General features: G+C 42.4%; 1 protein-coding gene across 1 annotated transcript; it reads right to left on the bottom strand.

Annotated features, from left to right (window-relative positions):
• Positions 1-305: 305 nt before the first annotated feature.
• Positions 306-14,698, bottom strand: man2b1 (mannosidase, alpha, class 2B, member 1). The gene is made up of 23 exons (XM_047578651.1): positions 14,564-14,698; positions 14,251-14,353; positions 12,036-12,209; positions 11,762-11,955; positions 10,702-10,834; positions 9,978-10,123; positions 9,675-9,874; positions 9,469-9,589; positions 8,431-8,509; positions 8,181-8,290; positions 7,853-7,960; positions 6,692-6,808; positions 4,919-5,101; positions 4,739-4,836; positions 4,514-4,634; positions 3,859-3,977; positions 3,656-3,757; positions 3,462-3,549; positions 3,269-3,349; positions 2,689-2,913; positions 2,011-2,160; positions 1,823-1,925; positions 306-797 (listed from the first exon to the last, which is right to left on the bottom strand). Exons 1-23 carry the CDS (start codon positions 14,687-14,689, stop codon positions 694-696), a joined length of 2,985 nt encoding a protein of 994 aa, XP_047434607.1. The 5' UTR covers positions 14,690-14,698; the 3' UTR covers positions 306-693.
• Positions 14,699-14,929: the final 231 nt, after the last annotated feature.

The raw sequence follows: 14,929 nt of genomic DNA on the forward strand, positions 1-14,929 counted from the left end.
TCCGGGGGCCCCACGTACAGCCCCATCTCAACTGGGCCGAACCAGTGAGATGATAGCATAATGACAACTCCAGATTTTTTCCCCCCATTTCTTTTAGTGCATGAAAAAAGAACAAGTAAATTAGGAGAATGATTACATTTAATAAACTATCCTTCAAAAAAACAATAAAATAAGCTAAAAGTGTAATTTCTTATGTCTTCTATATAATTTTTGCACTTGCAAATTCATGCTGTTGGCCAGATTAGACCCTCTGGAGGTGGGCCGTATGTTTGACACCTGAGAATTCATAAGGATAAGAAACTAAATCAGAAAGATCATTTTTTTTCTTTATTATCAGCTGCTTGATCGGTATAAAATCATTCACATAGTAAACACATACACACTGCACACGTACTTATTGCACATCAGACAGTCAGTGCAAGTTGCCACCAGTTTGTGGTAGGAGAGAAAAAGAAATGAGGATTTTCTTTCACTGGAAACATACGTGTTTTGATTTGTTGAATTGTAATGACTTTAGAAAAGGCAACTCGAGCTGATTATGTAAGAGTCATCTGTCCACGTGTCCATCATCTCTGTGTTCATGGTAAAACAAAACAAGGCAGCACGAACGCAGCCTCTAGGTTTTCATTAACAGAACCCCTGTCGTCCTCTTTTTTTCGTGGAAAAGCAATGGAAGCTGCAGCGTGTGACCGGCTATCTGTGGCCGACTCTCAGCAGGAAGGTTCGGATCTCCATGGGCTTCAAGGTCACCTCCCACACAGAGGCGTCTCCGGACGTCTTCAGGAGCGGCTTAGAATCTGGAAAAATAAATAAATAAGCATCATACGTTAACAGATTAGTTCAGATTGATGTCGTGATGGCGTGACCTCATTGAGCCACTAAAAACACTTCACACACACAATAAAGCTGCAAACGTTACATCACACTGGCTGCGGGAAAACGTTCTTCCCGGTGAAGTCGGCTGTAACGGAGCAGCGACGAGCCCCGGTGTACGAGCACAGGGCTTCGGCAGGTTTCATGTTGTCTCACTTAAGTAGAACACGACCCCACAGCTTCCAGCCGAGAGGCTCGTCTAAGACTGGCAAGGACGCCGGAGCCGGAGACGAGCTGCCAAATGAGACCGAGTCTCCAACATCTGGCTGCCTGCTGCTCATGGAGACGCTCTTAGTGGCCAAATTCTAAGGAAATTCTTCATGTTTTCTAAGAATTTCCTCTCAAAGTTAAAGGGAAAGCCCGACTATAATGATTTATAGGCCTTAATAAGCTCTCTTTCCACTTTCTTGTGGTGCCACCTTTAAAACAAAACTGCACCTTTGATCACAAGCTATAACAACCACCATATAAGACATAATGAGTGACAGGTTTGGATAATCTTTTCCAGTGATAAAAGTATTCAGTATAACAAAAAATATATAAATCTGTCTAAATACACTAAATAATATAAATACTAATTGACAAAACTCCCCAATTCATCCATTTCAAATGTAAACACTAGCAGCTACACAGACACTTTGATTAGTTAGATTCATTCAAAAATAATTAAATAACATTAGGAATCTGACCAGACAGCTGATGTCAGCTTCAACCTTTTGGTGCAAATCAATGTACCGCATAGGCACTGATCAGGCACAACATTATGACCACCGACAGGAGAAGGCGGGAGACCTGCACAATATTAGGAGGGTGGTCATAATGTTTTGCCTGACACTCGACTGTAAACGTGTCTGAATCTGGGATGATCTGCACTCATCGCACACTCGTCCACTCCAGCGCGTTTCCCTCCACTGTAGTGAAGTTGAGGGCAGGTGTGGGCGTCGTGTACCTTTCTGTGGCGTCCAGTCAAAACGCTTCATCTCATCTTTCCACTGATTGGCCGACAGGTTCAGCTCAGAGACGCCCAAAACTTCCAGGGTGGAAAACAGCTTCTGCACACACAGAATTATGCAGTTTAGTAAATAAAGTGTCTCTATTTTTTCGAAATGTCGAGGTGTTTCATTAAGTCCCTCTGACCTGTAGGTTGACCGTGACGGGCTGCGAGTTCACTTTACTCTCCCAGCTCTGGAACTGATGCTCCAGCCTCAGCAGCACCGAGTCTTTGTCCCACTGACTGAGCGTCAGGAGGTGGACAGCAGGGGGCAGCGCAGCCTGAAGCCCCGAGAACTACGAACGCACAAAAGACAGAAGACGGGCCAGTCTCATCATTCAGTAGGAAGAAACAAAAAAATAATAATAAAAAAAATATATATATGAATTACATGGCCTAATTTCTTAGTTCATTTTATTTCTGACTCATGACACAAAGCCAGTCAGGGACAGAACTAAAGGAAACACATCTCAGGTCCCCGGAGATTTAGTGAAATCATGCCTGAAAATGCAAATATGTACACAACAGGACAGAAATGGGTCGAAACCAGCAGCATAAAAGCAGCTCAGACGGAAACTGCTTCCAGTGTTGACACCGTGCAGTTATCATTTTATACAATAACGATCTGTGTTGGGTTTATTTCTTACCTTGAAACATTTAAAGTTTTATCAAAGTTTAGGAAATCATGTTAAAAAGTAGCTACAGCATAAAAGCTAAATCTAATGATTAATCTCAGGTCTTCAGCGACTAGGTTGCAGTTCACGTAAACTCCCAACACAACCTCATCTGCAGGTACAAAGTCTTTTTACACCCCTCTCACTCACCTCCAGCTGAGTCTCTGGGTTCAGATCCCCGTCTGTAAACGTGAGCAGAGGCTGCAGCACGACCCCCTGGCCCAGCGGGCGGTAGGCGTCGGCGGCTTTGGGGGGCGGGTCCAGGGACAGCAGGAGGCGGCCGCGGACCACCAGCCCGTCTGGGTAGATGTCGGAGGTCTCGTTGAGAGGTTCCCCGACGCCACGGACGTCGTCTTTCAGCAGCCGACGGTGGAGCTGATGGGAATAAAACGAATAATAAAGTTACAGTTGCTTGGTCTGGTTCCGGGGTTAATTTCCTGAAATTAGCCTGCAGTGTGAATGAGGACTTAATTATGTAGTGTATGTTTCAATCCGCCATAAAACAGCTGTGACTCATCAGAGAATAGATGGTCTGGTCTGGGTGGGTGCTACGTGTCTAAGTAACATCCACATGAATGAATGTCAGGTCCAAAAGTTTCCCACTGAACTGTGGCAAGATGTTAATTATTTCTCCTGTCAGTGGTCGTAATGTTGTGGCTGATCGGTTTTCAAACCGTTTCCAGGCCGATGCGAGTCGGGCTACAGGTGAAATGTCTTTTGCATGTCTCACCATGATTTCCAGGGAACCGTTCTGGATGCTGCCTCCTCCCTGAGAGCGATCCGTCACCACGGTGAGCTGGTTCGCGTCGTCCTGTGGAGACAAACAGACGATCACGTTCCCACCGAGAGAAAGATGCAACATATGATCCTCATTTCTGATTCCCCGGTTTCTCTAAAAGCTCATTTTAGCACTAGACACGCACCTTGATGAAAGCGCGCGAGTTGATGGGGAAGTAGTTTCCTGCAATGGGCTCCGTCTGCTGCAGGTGCCACGTGGGCCGGAAGTCTTTCCTGTTAGTGGAGAAAAAAAACACATTTAAATAGTGCCAACATACATTACTCATTCAAATGTGCCAACATCCATTACATTTGTATTTTCCACAGTTGTTCGACTTACTTCCTCTGCAGCACTTCTCTGCCATTGGAATCTGTGTAGAAAAATCCAGAGGTCTTAATGTCGGTGTCTAGACGAGTGATCACCTCCTTCCCCAGGCCGTCTCTGATGGACGAAGCGTGAACGTGTTATGAAGTTTCTCTCCACCTATAAAACATTTATGCGTTCGACAACCTATATATGAGTGCGCTTAAGCACGCGCTCACTTTATGGGCACGGGTCCGACCGTCCACTCCAGCTCCAGAGCTCTGCTGTCGGCGTAGAGACGAACCACCTGAGACACCCAGGGAGAAAACCACTGCCTCACCTCCTGCACCACCGAGTTCTGGAGGGGGAGGGGAGGATCATAGAAAGTTAGATTGTTATGATAAAAGTGGATTAAAAATCATTTAATTATTCAAAGGCCACCGTGTGGTGTGTAAACAACGTCGGAAACTTCAAAATAAAACTGAAAACAAGATGGCGCCGCCCGTATCCCTGAGAGATTAGCATCAGTTTGGCTTATTTATACACAGTCTATGACTAAGTTAGGTACTTTTAGATAACTTTCCAGGAGACTTCCCTTAACTTAAACCAACTACTTTTAATAAACATTATATTAATCTTAGAAATAGTTATGAAGACGATAATGACGGTGATGAATATGGTGGCAATATAGTGAAGTACTATCCAACGGGATATGAAAGTGGTACAACAGGGTTAGTCAGCCGGGGAGGCAGCGTTTTCTTCTTCTTCTTTTTTTAAAATTTCTTCTGTGGATGCAGCCCGCAGGCCCAGTCAGGAGTGGGCTGATAGTGTCCTGACCACATATGGCTACTTCCTATTTATAACTCTGAAGAACCGACACACAAATAGCTCCACCTGAACCGTTTTCGTCTTGGCCGTCCTGCTGATGATAAAAGGTGTTGAGGAGTTGGGTCTGAAGATGTAGGCTCCGGAAGGTTGGATACTCAGTACGTTGTTACCGTCGCTGGCGTTGTACCTGGAATACGCAATGAGAATGAAATTTGCAGTTAGTTTAACACCAGACTTTTTATTGGGTGTAATCTGGTGTTGTGAGGCTGTTTTGAGGTTGCCAACACTAACCAGTAGAAGTTCTGCGATAGGTTGATGCTCTGTTTGGTCTCGAGGTTGCTGAGGCCGCTGAGGAGGCCGGTGTCGGGGTAAAAGGTCGCTCGTAGGAACTGGTGCACACAAACAGTCAGTTTATAGAATTAAATAAAAAAAATAGAATCAAAAATAAAATGATAATGCTTGGATTCAGACCTTGTTCTGGATCGATTTGGGTGCTCCGTACTCTGCAGAGGCCGGCGGAGGCCCACTCTGAAGCCGGGACACAAAGTAGGTGCTGTAGCCCAGAGGAGGAGCCTGGACCTGGAACACCAGCTCGTTGACAGCGGAGCCCCGGTTCTTCCTCACCTCCTGCGTGGCTCTGGATACCGGAAGCACCTTCAGCGAGGACAGTTTTCTGGTTATCAGGGGCGTTATCTCCTCTCTCACGCTTTATTTTTTTCAGACTGTAGCTGACATTAAATAAAAACGCTCTTCTTAGCAGTTCTGTTGTGTGACTTCATCTCTTCCTTATTTCTCTTCTCCAATTATTGAGGATTTCACAATGTGTAAAACAGCGCCCCTCTAAATGCTGCGTGGCCAGATACGGTATTGCACTATTGTCTGAAGGGACGTCAGGCAGAGTTGGCTTCAATTGGTGAAAAAAAAACAAAAAAACAAAAACAAAGAATGATTAACCAATCAGGTGAGGCTGCTGCCACGACATTACTTAACTGTGATTCACCAGGACTGGGTCAAGGGAAGACAAAAGCAAATTGGCAAGCGACGTGATAGAGGATTTAGTAAGAAACCATTTTACAAAACTGCCCCTACAGGTTCTGATTGCGTTTGTGAATGAATGCCATGTTTATGGTTGGTAGTAGCGGTTGTGCATTTGAGTGAGCGACTGAGTTAAAATAAGTTATTTAACTTCCTGAGACCCTGCGTCCTCGTATGGGGACATGAAATTTAAGGTTAGTGGCAGCTTATTCTGCTACGTTTAAGCTTTTATCCTCATAACTAGATATTAGTTGTTGGACGGACGTTTCAGCGGATTCGTTTTGCAGCCAATAACATGACAAAAGTGAACAAACTCATCAGATTTTACAGTTTTCTAGTTTAATACGACACGCAATTTCTATTAATAGTAACAAGCTGCAACTTTGCTAATTAGCAAGTGCTAGATTGAGCGGCAATGTTCACACATGAAAATGAACAGTTTTACATTTAGTTACATATTGTTGACTTTACTATAATATTGAGTGAAATAATCCCTGTGTCCACACACGAAGACATAATTTATTTTCCAAAAACCACTTCCGGTTCAAAGACGATGCTTAGTTTTCATACGTGTTAAAAAGGGAGAAAATGAAAATGCACACGAAGCAAAAGCTCAGGTTTCAGGAGGTTAAGTCAAGTTAAGAGGGAAATGCATGTGTGCGAGTGGGGGAGGGTGAGAGAAAGGGTGTGTGTCGGTGTTCAAAGTGTCGGCTAGATAACAGTTGTGTTTAAGACCCTGTAAAAGGGAACTGGGCCTTTCAATAGCTCTTTCCACTCCGTGAAACAGCAACATGACCTTTTAAAGTCCCCCACCCTCTAAAAAGCACATAGATTAGTTCTTGTTTCACTTGGCTTCCTCAAAAAAAAAAAAAAAATCCACACGCCACTGGTGGTTATGTCTTTTTTTTTTTTTTTTTTTTTTTTTTTTTTACATATTGAAAGTGCAAGAAAAACATCTTTGATCAAAACAAACGGAGAAACAGCCCAACTGCAAGACTTTGGACAAATAAACAGATGATACATGGCAGATTGTTGGTTTTCACTAGGAGACATAAACAATTATTGTAAATTACTTTGTACAAAATACAAAACTAATTTTTGTCCTGACATATGAATAAACTCTACTATATTCTAAAACAATATCGAGGCTTATAGTGGCTAATGAATAAATAATGGAGCATTGTTGCTGGGGTCATTCAATGCACTGACCTGACTTTCCACAGATGCTCCCTTAGCGTCTGTGACGTCGTACGCTTTCCCGCCGACTGGCAGCCTGACGGGCCACGTGACGGGCCGAGCCAGCGGGTTGTACACGCTGACGGAAAACTGAAAGAGAAAGATGAGACGACTGAGCATCAGTCATGTCGGAACCGTGACGTTTACTTTTGACACTCGCCCATACCTAGCGCCAATGCTAACCGGCTAGCTGACATTGATGTGACATGAATCAAAGAATGATTCTGAACTGATCAGGCATAACATTATGACCACCACATTGTGTGGGTCTCCCTTGTGCCTCAAAAACAGTTGGGACTCATCAGAGAATGGACATGGTCGTTCTGAGCGTGTCCTGTGGTGTCCGGTAACAGGATGTTGTTAGGGGCCTTTGGGTCCTATGGGTTGAGGGGAGGGGCCTCTATGAATCATCCCAGACACTTGATCAGTTTGGGATCTAGTGAAATTGGAGGCCAGGTCGACACCTTCTGCTGATCCTCATGTTTTTTTTTGTTTTTTTTTTAGTTCCTAAATGACTGCTGTCATCAAGGAGTGTCATTACTATGCGGTGGGGGTGTCTGGTCTAGTCTGAGTAACATCCAAATGAATGCCAGGTCCAAAAGTTTCCAAGAATTGTCACAACATGGTCAACGCTATTTAATTCTCCCGTCAGTGGTTTTAATGTTTTGGCTGATCAGTTTATATCCCTGTTCTGATCTCATATCAGTTTAACCTCACTTAGAGCTTCATGAACCAGGTTCAGACCAAAAACATCATCATAAATAGAATAAAGGTCTCACAAATACAAAGCAGTCTTTAAATTCTCCCCGTTCAACCAATATTGGTTTGATTTACGGAAAATGGAAGAGATCAAAACTTTCACAAATCTGTGACACTGTATAAAGCAGTGAATGTATTTGTCAATTAAGTCCAGGTTTGTCAATTGTAAACGTGTAGAAATCATTGTGGATTAAAATCTGGATTTTAATTAATTAATTTTTAGCTTTAGTCCTAAAAGATGTTAATCGCTGATGCCATGTTTCAAAACTGCTCATCAGAAATCCTGCCACAGAGATTTTGTCCATCTTCACACAGATTCAATGGTTCAAACTAAGGCTCATGTTAAAATACATTGAGTGGGAGCTGTTGTGTCACCTTTGAGCTGGACTCTGTGAGAGGACACACGCTGATGTTGAGGTTGTCGCAGTACATTCGTTTAGCAGCGGAACCACTGAGAGCAGCCAGACTGTTACTGACCAGAACCTGACGGAGAAATGAAGAGCAGGAAAAGATCAGGAGCGTCCTCGTCCAACAGGATCATATCTAAACTAATACTAAAAATAATCACTTAAAAATACTTCCTATTAAATATAATGAATGTGAAGGTTGCATTATCTCAGGAAATACTGTACAACATTGTTCTGTATAGAAAATGCAAACACAAAGAATGAGCTTATAAATCCATGTGATTACGTCTTAATACCTGACAGTGTGTCCAGCCGTTGGCTAGCCTCCTGGCATAGTCGTTTGCGACGTGTTGCTTCTCCGTGCCTGAGACTGCGTCGTGGTGCTGAGCCACTGCCATGGCTTCCTCTGCCGAGGAACGGGTACAACATCAAGAATTAAAACTACAATCGTCTTTTAGGATCGGGTTAATTAGTGGGGTATAAATGTGACGACTAGTTTGTGATGATTTACACCAAGAAGCAATAACACAAAAAATCAAATCTTACTCAAGGTCTCACTATCACCCTTCCCAAATGGTCCGTCCCTGGAACGTGGACCACCAAGCACCTCCAGCTGGTTGCAGGTCTGTAAAACAACCACCATTTGTTTACTACATTATCACCTCAGTTATTTGAGCCGGCCACATTAATTAAATCTTTTTTTTTTCTTCCTAGTTTTAATATATGACTAACATGGTTCAGGTAGAACACCATTACTACCTCCTACCAAGTCTACTGCTCACCTGTCGTCCCCGAACAGGTTTTACCAGCGCTGCAGCAGCATGTTAACGGAACGTATGAAAAGTTAAATTAAATCACTTCTAGCATGTTAGCATTTATAATTGGCATGTTTTAATGCCAACGTTGCAGACTAACGCCACAGTCACGTTATATCAAGCTCCAAAATCCCAACTGTGACCTGCAATTTATTTATATATTATCAGGCATAACATTATGACCACCTTCCTAATATTGTGTAGGTCTCCCTTGTGCCTCCAAAACAGTTGTAACTCATCAGAGAATAGACATGGGCCTTCTGAGTTAGTTAGTAGTTATATGGAAGCCAGGGAGTAAACCCAATTTCCTTGGCCCACAACAGTTGTGCAACCAAACGTTTTGCCTGGGGTAGCTCTGTTGGTAGCTTATTATGCTCTGCCAAAGATCTGCACAACTAATTACATTGCTACATTGGGGTTTTATGCGGTGGTAGACAGAAGAGTAACAGCAAAGTAGTCACACATCTTGAATTTGTTTAGAACCAAATGGCTGAGATTGATTGTAGGACTATCCGATTGCACGTAGAGGTCTTTTTTCTCTTTGAATAAAATAAAATCCAAGTTTGGATGCTGTGTTACTAGTTTAGCTACAGCAGGCAACTTTATTCTATATGAACCGAAAAACATCAGACAAAGGCATTGTGTTGTCAAAGCAAAGTTTTATGTTCACACAACCAACTCTACAATCTTACTTGATGTCATGAATACCTGCATCTTGCCTGGAATATTTTTTTTTTTTATCAGAAATGATGGAAAAACTTCAGAATACCTGCAGGTTGCTGTTGCTGATCCTCTCGTAACGTTTCAGAGCCGGTCGACTGGTAAAGTAGCCGGTCCAGAAATCATGAGCGCTGTCCGCATAGGGGAAGAAATCATCCGTCTTCAAGGCCCTGAGCGGGAAAACAAAAAAACAACGTGGTTAACGTCAAAGCGCACGAGACGACATTTCCCAGCTCATTTTCCAGCTCATACTACCAGGTGAGGTTTTGTCGGTGCAGCTCCTGGAGGTAACACGATGGGGTAGAATAGAGCACGTTGACGTTGCTGCCTTTCGCCTGCTGGGCGTTGACGTAGTGGATCAGCTTGTCCAGGTTTTTGTACCACAGGTTGGCATTCTCATACTGGAAGTCTGAGCCCATGGTCATGATGATGTGATTGGTCTTGTATACCCGAGCCTGAGAGAGGAGGGGTGGGGGAGGGATTATCAGCCTGTTGGGAGGCTATTTCTGGCTTATCTGTGAATAAATATAAGTGAATAGCTCTGCGTTTGTGTCATACCTGACTGCTGGCGATTGCCAGGAAGCGCTGCACCACGTCGTCGACGTTGTAGTCTTCGAGATCGGGGTCGTCTCTGATTGGTGGGTCGTCACAGCTCTGGTCCCAGCAGAAGCCTTCAGGAGGGTTGTACATGTTGGGAAGGATCCCTGTCGGTGGAAGGAGCATATGTACAAATTAGTGCTGTCAAATGATTAAAAATTTTAATCAGATTAATCGCGGTTTGATGTGGATTAATTCCGATTAAATATCATTAATTTTTAATCTATATTAATCACTTTTCATTTTGCACACGCAAACAGACTCTTGTCTTGAAACAACTTGAAATCACAACTTTTTTTTTCTTTTTTTAAAACAAACATTAATGTGGCCCTGTTCCTCTTCTTTCAGCAGCTATTGAGTCAAGCTAATTTGTTGACACTGTCCGAGAGAAGAGCTGACTGTTTCTTACTTAAAATGTTGCCTGCAACTGAGAACAGTCTCTTACAGGAACCGAGACAACATGTGTTTAGCATCTCCTCTTTGTTGCAACTGATCAATACATTGTGCATCACAACTAATTAACTTGCGCATACTGCCCGAGGTGTTCTGCTGCAGACGGGTTAATTGCATTAAAATTTGGATCAGGTTAATCATGATGATGTATTAATCTGTGTTCATTTTGATGGCCCTGATCAAAATAAAAACTGATTTCAGTTACTTTAGGTTACTAAAGTACTGTTGTTACCAGTGAAGAGGTCAGCCATCGGGGGTGTGAGGCTGTCAGAGGCTCTCCACAGAAGCTCCTGCTCCTTCGCCATCCTTCTGCGATTTCGGTCTTGGTAGTCCAGGCGACCAAAGAAGAAGCCATCGTATCCCATCTGGAACAAAGAGCACAGGTTAATGTCAGAGTGATGAACACGGTAAGGCACACTTCACTGGAGGGCCAGTAAACATCCTGAATTTGGTTCATGCACAGTCTTATAGTAATGAAACTTTTTATGAAGGTTCTCTGTCATCCAGGAAAAAAAACGAGCTGAAACAAGGGCAAGTGGACCTAAAGGGATGTTTTGTTTCTCATGTAAGAAGCTTCAGAAAAGCTACTTTAACAGTAGGTGAAACTCATCCCAGAGAAATAACGTTCTCTAGATACCCTAAAAGTTGCTTTTGTTTCAGCTTGTTCTTAGGGCGATATTTTATACTTATTTGCTTTGTTGCAGTAAGTATATCTTTAGAGTGGTGCTGCTAGTAGCTGGTTAGCTTAGCTTAGCACAAACAGTATGAATAAAGACACAGCTAGCCTTTCTCATTGGGGAATTAGGTTTCATGTTATAAGATTTAAAAAACAATGTATATACTCTTTCTTTGTATAGGGAGCATCAAACACACATAGCATTAAAAAGTAAATGCACATAAAAAAAATTTAAAAAAAAAATAGCCAAAAACTTTGTTTTGTGAGATCATGGTGAACTTTGAGTGGCCATTTCAGTTCATGTTTGAGTCCAGTGAACATTCATGCAAAAAAAAAAAAAAAAGCATCAGCCCACAACTTCAGTAGAGGCATAACACTATAAGTTATGCAGAAAACAAGAAGAATGTTGTCAAGGATGTGCTTTAAACCTCTATTGAAAATGTTCTGACAAAAATGAATGGCTGTTCTATTTAAAATTATTCTAGGCCAGTCACCGGATGTTTCTTATCTTGGTTTTGCCCATTATCAGACATTAACTTCCTGTACGTTATGTGCATAGATAGATTTTAATCAATATTTTTAGGCTGAAGGGAAGATTTGCCGAAAGCTAAAGTACCTGCGCAAACATGGAGGCGTGTTCGCGGGCGTGTCCAAACGGGTCGATATGCCAGGCGACGCGGGGGCGACCACACGCACCGAACGTCTCATTGAGAAACCTCAACCCCATGGTCATCTGGTCGATGACGGCACCGTAGTGGGTGGTGGCCTCGTCGCTCATGCACCAGCCACCATTCACAAACTCCAGGCGGCCTGGAGGAATAAGTGATGAGTCAGAAAGACGAGAAGCACTCCCAAACTGAATACTGCCGTTAGGGTTTTGGTGCATTTACCTTCATTAACCAGCTGCTTGACTGTCTGCTGCATGTCTGAGCTCTGCCGCCTCCACCAGCGGTAGAAGAAGGCCGTCTCCACGTAGATGAACCTCCTGTCCGGATTCTTCAACAGCTGATCCACCACCGAGTCCAGGATGTATTGCACCCCAGCGTGCTGGATGTCGTTACGATCTACGCGCACACACACAGAAATATGGGTCAATTGAACTGTACAAACCATAACGTCAACTAGTTGTAAGGATTTAGTGGGAGACTGAACTTGTGCCACATTTTTCCAAATATATTTACACTTATTCACAAATTCTGCACGTCATGGCTAAAAACACATGAGAAAAAACTCTCAAATATGCACATTAAGACACCGACCAAAACCAATATTGCGGATGATCAGTGTTTACATAATCACATGTTGAGAAAGATCAGGAGATCACCTGCCAGTAACAAAGCCACACAGCTCCTCATAAAAGACATGTGATGCTGACATATGCAAGTCGGCAAATTGTCTGTTGCTCTAAAGCTATAAAACTGTTGTAGTATCCGCTAGTGAGGACCCCTCTGACTGGAAAAAGTGAAGATACGTGAAGTCTGAAGAGATCGTTTAAGTTAATTCAATCAGACAAATGGTTAACATGCAAGTCATTAAGCACCATCTCTAAAATACATAATATCTGGAATAAAGTGGAACAGTTTTTTCAGGATAGATGCATATTAGCATATAATCACCTATAATTACAAATCGTTGCGTTTGTGTTACCTTTCGCATTTTGACATTTAAGTTACAGACAAAACTGTTCTCCTAAAAGTTTGGAAAAGGAGGGACTAAACAGAACCGATAGCAACAGTCAAGTAACAGAGGAAATTACAGCCCTTGTTTATCTGGTTCAATGGAAAAGAGTACTCCCACTTTCACCGGTCTAAAATAGAAAGTGAAATTAAAGCTGAGGCTGAGAAATGGGAGAGTAAACTAGTTAAAAAGTCTGTGCGAAAAATGACACTGTGTCTTTTTTTTTTTTTTTCTTTCTCCACTACAACAAATTCACCATGAATCTTTACAAACGAGAGTGATCAGCTCACCAATGACCTTTTGGTTTCACTCATTGATTGATTGATTATTTTGCTGCAAAACACAAATTCCATACACAGCTCCAGTTTGTAGGTGGACGGGCAGTGAGAAGAAGAAATCCTGCTTCCTTGACTTTTACTTTTTAAGTAATAGAAAATGCTAGTTATCAGGTTAACAGGGCAGTTTGGAGGATTCAATGGCCACTAGCAGCGAATTTGCAGACTACAACTGACAGAAAAGGCCTCCTGCACCCCTTTCATTCAAAGACAAAAATGTCTACAATAGGCACCACTTCAGCATGTACTCGTGAATGTCCTATGTTTTTTTCTACTGTAGAAATACAGAAGATATGACTTCTAAGCTAATAAAAATACAATGATTTGTGGATACAGGTGCACAGTAAACACTTTGTTTCTATAATAAACTTGTTTTTGGAGACTTTAAACTAAATTTAAACACCTGTTTTGAACTCTTCAACATCTGCTACTTGACTGGTACAGAAACAAAGAAATAAAAGACATAAATTTCAAAACCATTTATCATTTAGCACAGTATTATATAATTACACTGTGCTGGAAAGACACTATTGTAGACTAGGTGGCAGAGGCAGGTGCATCTTAAAGGGTTGGTGTAAAGGATCTGGTTGGTTTTATAAGGCACAATATAGTATTGAAGAAAATGTTTTTTACAAGTGCTTAATGGCCTGTTTTTATTTCCTACAGTAGCCCAGAAAAAGAAATGTATTAAACAATGGTCTGAAGGAATCCTTTTTTGTCTGTTGCAATCTACAACCTCACCACTAGACGTCACTAAACCATACACACAGCTCCTTTAATGTAATGACTAACAGAAATAAAGGAACCTTTTTTTATTTACCCCATAACTTCGCTTCCTACAAACTGGATCTTTTAAGTCTTTTTTAGAGTGTGAAATCTTCACCTGCCAACAAATCATCAATGATAATAACAAAACAGGATTTAAATACTAGTGGTGGCTGTCGTTAATAAGCAAAACAATTCAAATGTATGCCTGAATGTACTGTATCAGTTAAATCAATTAGCTGGCACCAGCAGGTTACAAACTCATTTACTTACGCACATTTACTTTATGGGGATGTTTTTGTAGTTTGTGTTTGTGTGTATAACTGACCTCCATAGTAGTACTGGTCCACAGTCTTGAGCCAGCCCACGTCGTCATGTGTGTGAGGGACCAGGTGGACATTGAGCATGTTGGGTTTGGTGGCATGGCAAGACTACACACAGAAACACACCCAGTCAACATTCACTACACTACCGGCGAACAGGACACAGATTCAGCACGTAAGTAACGTTAACAATAAAAAAGATTTTTTAGTTCATATTTTCAGTTCAACAACTTCCTCATACAAACTGACAGCTCGCAAAGTGGCTCCGTTTGTGTGTTGACTCCCCCCCCGAACGACACAAAATATAAAAGTAGGTACCTCATATCCGCAGGTGACGGTGTCTTTCGTTTCCTGGCCGAGAGGAAAACTTAAAACTCCACCGAGCACAAACAGAAAGGCAGCGACGGTAGCAGCCATAGCCAGCTGTGGCGACCTGGCCGCCATATTGGAAAAAACTACCCGCTAATCATATGACAACTGTTTATATCAACGAGAGGCGTCACGTGACCATATTTCCACTGGGTGGAAACCACGTGGATGCAGAGGGCGTGGGGACGAAGGGCAGCGCGTTTCCCTCAACTCAGACTCCCAGGCAGAAGGCGTTTCAAAAACGTATTTATAGTCATTTTTTATAAGTCACCTGTCATGGGACGTTTGAAGAAGTAATATACGGAAGTATTAATG

Source organism: Mugil cephalus, chromosome 2, assembly GCF_022458985.1.
Source record: "Mugil cephalus isolate CIBA_MC_2020 chromosome 2, CIBA_Mcephalus_1.1, whole genome shotgun sequence".
Lineage (NCBI taxonomy): Eukaryota > Metazoa > Chordata > Actinopteri > Mugiliformes > Mugilidae > Mugil > Mugil cephalus.

What these genes read in the sequence shown, in the direction of transcription:
- man2b1 (XM_047578651.1), bottom strand. Translation starts at nt 14,689, where the DNA reads ATGGCGGCCAGGTCGCCACAGCTGGCTATGGCTGCTACCGTCGCTGCC. An exon ending in GTCGGACCCGTGCCCATAAA is followed by an intron (nt 3,758 to 3,858) that starts GTGAGCGCGTGC and finishes TTCGTCCATCAG; the next exon opens with AGACGGCCTGGGGAAGGAGG. An exon ending in ACCCAGAGACTCAGCTGGAG is followed by an intron (nt 2,161 to 2,688) that starts GTGAGTGAGAGG and finishes GTGCGTTCGTAG; the next exon opens with TTCTCGGGGCTTCAGGCTGC.